General features: G+C 56.8%; 1 protein-coding gene across 1 annotated transcript in view; it reads left to right on the plus strand.

Annotated features, from left to right (window-relative positions):
• The window catches only part of HOMER3 (homer scaffolding protein 3), a 15098-nt gene extending 13895 nt beyond the window's left edge, over window positions 1-1203 (plus strand). The window contains exon 8 of the mRNA XM_017838179.1: window positions 141-1203. Coding sequence (XP_017693668.1) covers window positions 141-329 — 189 coding nt within the window. The 3' untranslated portion in view covers window positions 330-1203. The remainder of the gene's footprint in view (window positions 1-140) is intronic.
• Window positions 1204-2782: the final 1579 nt, after the last annotated feature.

Here is a 2782-nt window from a genome sequence, read left to right on the forward strand (position 1 = left end):
AGGTCCCTTCCAACCCGGCTGATTCCGTGATTCTGTGATTCTATGATTGGGGTTAGGGCTGTTTTGGGGAGACAGGGGGGTGTGGGCAGGGCAGAGCAGCCCCCTCCCCGTGCCCACCCCTCCCCGTGTGCCCCTGGCAGGAGCTGGAGGCCCGGAACGCCGAGCTGGAGCAGCGGCTGCACTTGGCCGAGCAGAGCCTGGCAGAGACCCTGGCAGAGAGGGAGAAGATGCAGAGCGAGGTGACCAAGGTGGCCGAGATCATGGACGTGAAGATCTTCGAGCTCAGCGAGATCCGGCAGGGACTGGCCAAGCTGGTGGAGAGCAACTGAGGGAGGGGAGCCCTGCCCTGGCAGGGGGGGCAGCCCGGGCTGGCACTGCTCCCCCCCAGAGCAACCACAGCCACCCCACAGCCTCGAGGCCTCCTTGGGCAGGATTTGCCACCGTACCAGCAGCTGCCTGGGCAGCGTGGGGACCGGCCAGCCCGCCCAGTGCCCGCCCAGTGCCCGCCCAGTGCCCACCCAGCACCCGGGCACGGAGGAGCTGAGCTTTCCAGGGAGCACCCAAAGTCCCAGCCAGGCCTTCTCTGGACCCTGCCCTGGCCGTGGCACGGCCCAGAGGTGGCAGCTGTGCCCTCCTGCTGCCCTCCCACACTGTGTCCCCGGGGGTTTTTACACTTTTCTAAGGGGGAGGGGGCTGAGCAGCCTTTGTGGGTTTGTTTTTGGTTTTGTTTTTTTTTTTTTTCCGGTAGTTTTTTTAGGAAACCACTTGCCTTTTGCAAGTAAGCTACCTGTTTCCCCACCTAGGGAGGGAGGAGAGGTTCTAGCACACCCGGGACGAGTCTCTCCTTTTCTTCTTCTCCTTCCCCACCCAAAGTCCTTCCAACAGGATCCAGTAGCTCTGCTCACTGTCGGGAGCATCCCAAGGTACCCGAGCCCCCCCTGCAGAGAAGGGGCCTTTTTCCTGACCCTGTGTCCTTCCCACTGTTCACTCATCCTCCAGAGGAAAAAAAAAACTGCGGGTTTTAAAGCCTTTATTAGCTTAACGCAGTGGGATTTAACGACTCGTTAAAACTTTCAGCTGAGCAGAGCAGAGGCTTCGACGGGACATCCCCCAGGGCACGGCCACCAAGCTGCTGGATTGGCACCTCCCCGGGCCTCTGAGGGCTGCAGTTAATTGAAATTAAATGGAGCAAGCCACAGTTGCTCTTGGTTTCTATTTTTTTTTTTTTTTTGTTGCCTTTTATATCGGGAAACAGCCCCCGGAGCCGTTCCTGCTCCCGCCGGTTCTCCTTGGGAAGGGGACGGGTCCCGGCTTGCCCTGGTTTAAGGAGAGCAGGAGTTTAAGGAGAGCAGGAGGCGCTTGGAGCAGCTGGGACCGTGCCCTGAGGGGCCCGTGGGAAGCCTGTGAGTTCTCCTGGATGTTGTCCGGTGGCAGGAATTGAGCAATGCCCGCGGGGTCCCAGGGAAAGCTGGATTTGTGTCCCCTGGCAGGCTGTGAGCCCTGGGCAGAGTCTGGGTGGCTCTGCCTGGGACCTTCCAGGGCTGTGGATGGGTTTGGGTGTTTTTTGGGGGGGGGTTTTTTGGCTTTTTTGCTGCTGTAAATCAGGCAGAGAGCAGCGATCCTGGGAATGTTCTGCCTCTGCCCTCCCTCACCCGCTGACCACGGAGGAACCTGCAGCTTCCACACTCTGCCTGCAAGTCAGGGCAGGACTCGGGGCTGGAACCTCGGGAATCTGCTGGAGTGGAGGCTGCTGGTGACTCTGTGCTGGGCTGTGGCCAAGCAAAGCCCTTCCCTTTCCCAGGGGGGGTGAGGAAACCTGGAGGTTTCCAGACCTGCTTAGCCAGGGAAGAGCTTTTCTGTTCTGGGTCGGGGTTTTTGGGTGGTTTTTTTTGGGTTTTTTTGTTTTTTTGTTTTTTTTGGAGGGGGGTGTTTAGTTTTTATTTTAGTTTTTATTTTATTTTAATTTTTGTTGCATGAGGTGTTCTCACAACTGCCTGGGGCTGGAGCTGCTGTAGTGACATTTGTATTTAAGGGTATTTAAGGAGGGAAGAAAGCAACTGGGTGGCAAAAAGTTTTTCAGGGTTTGCTTCCCACCCCGTGCCAGTGTTGATATTTTATTCCTACAGGAGCAGCCTTCTTTTGAAATAGAGATCAGCTCCAAGCAAGGTGTGTTTGGTTTGGTTTTCACTGACGTGGGAAGAAGGGGGTGGGATTTGGGATATGAGGGAAGGGAAGCTGGGAAGAAGCTCCTCATGTTCCCTGCTCTGCCCCTCTCACTGGTCTCTTCTCTGTGACCCACGAGGTGGAGCTGGGAATGGATCCTTAAATTCTGGCAGCAGCATTTCCTGGCCTTGGTGGGGGTGACCAGACCTGGGTGTGCCACCCCTGGGTGAGTCACCTCTCCCCAGGCAGGGAGAGGGACCTGAGTCAGGCTCAGCAGGACTCTGGGAGTGGGGGAAGAGGCAGAGGAGCTCCCACAGCTCCACGGGGTGAAATTCTGGCTGCCACCATTCCCAGCACCTGCTCTGACCCAGCTCAGGCAGCAGCACAGCACAAAACCCAGCTTTTCTGCTGTTTGAGCCTCTTCTTGCCCCTTATGCTGCTTTTTTTTTACCCCCAAAACACAACCTGGCAACACTGGAGAGCTCCACCTCAACCCACAGCAAAGAACTGACCCACTGACTGTCTGGGGGGAGTGTGAGAAGGTCCAAAAGTCATGCAAGGAGGTCCAAAAGTCATGCAAGGAGGTCCAAAAATCATGCAAGGAGGTCCAGAAATCGTA

This window comes from Lepidothrix coronata, unplaced genomic scaffold (genome assembly GCF_001604755.1).
Source record: "Lepidothrix coronata isolate B3197 unplaced genomic scaffold, Lepidothrix_coronata-1.0 Scaffold327, whole genome shotgun sequence".
Taxonomy (NCBI): domain Eukaryota; kingdom Metazoa; phylum Chordata; class Aves; order Passeriformes; family Pipridae; genus Lepidothrix; species Lepidothrix coronata.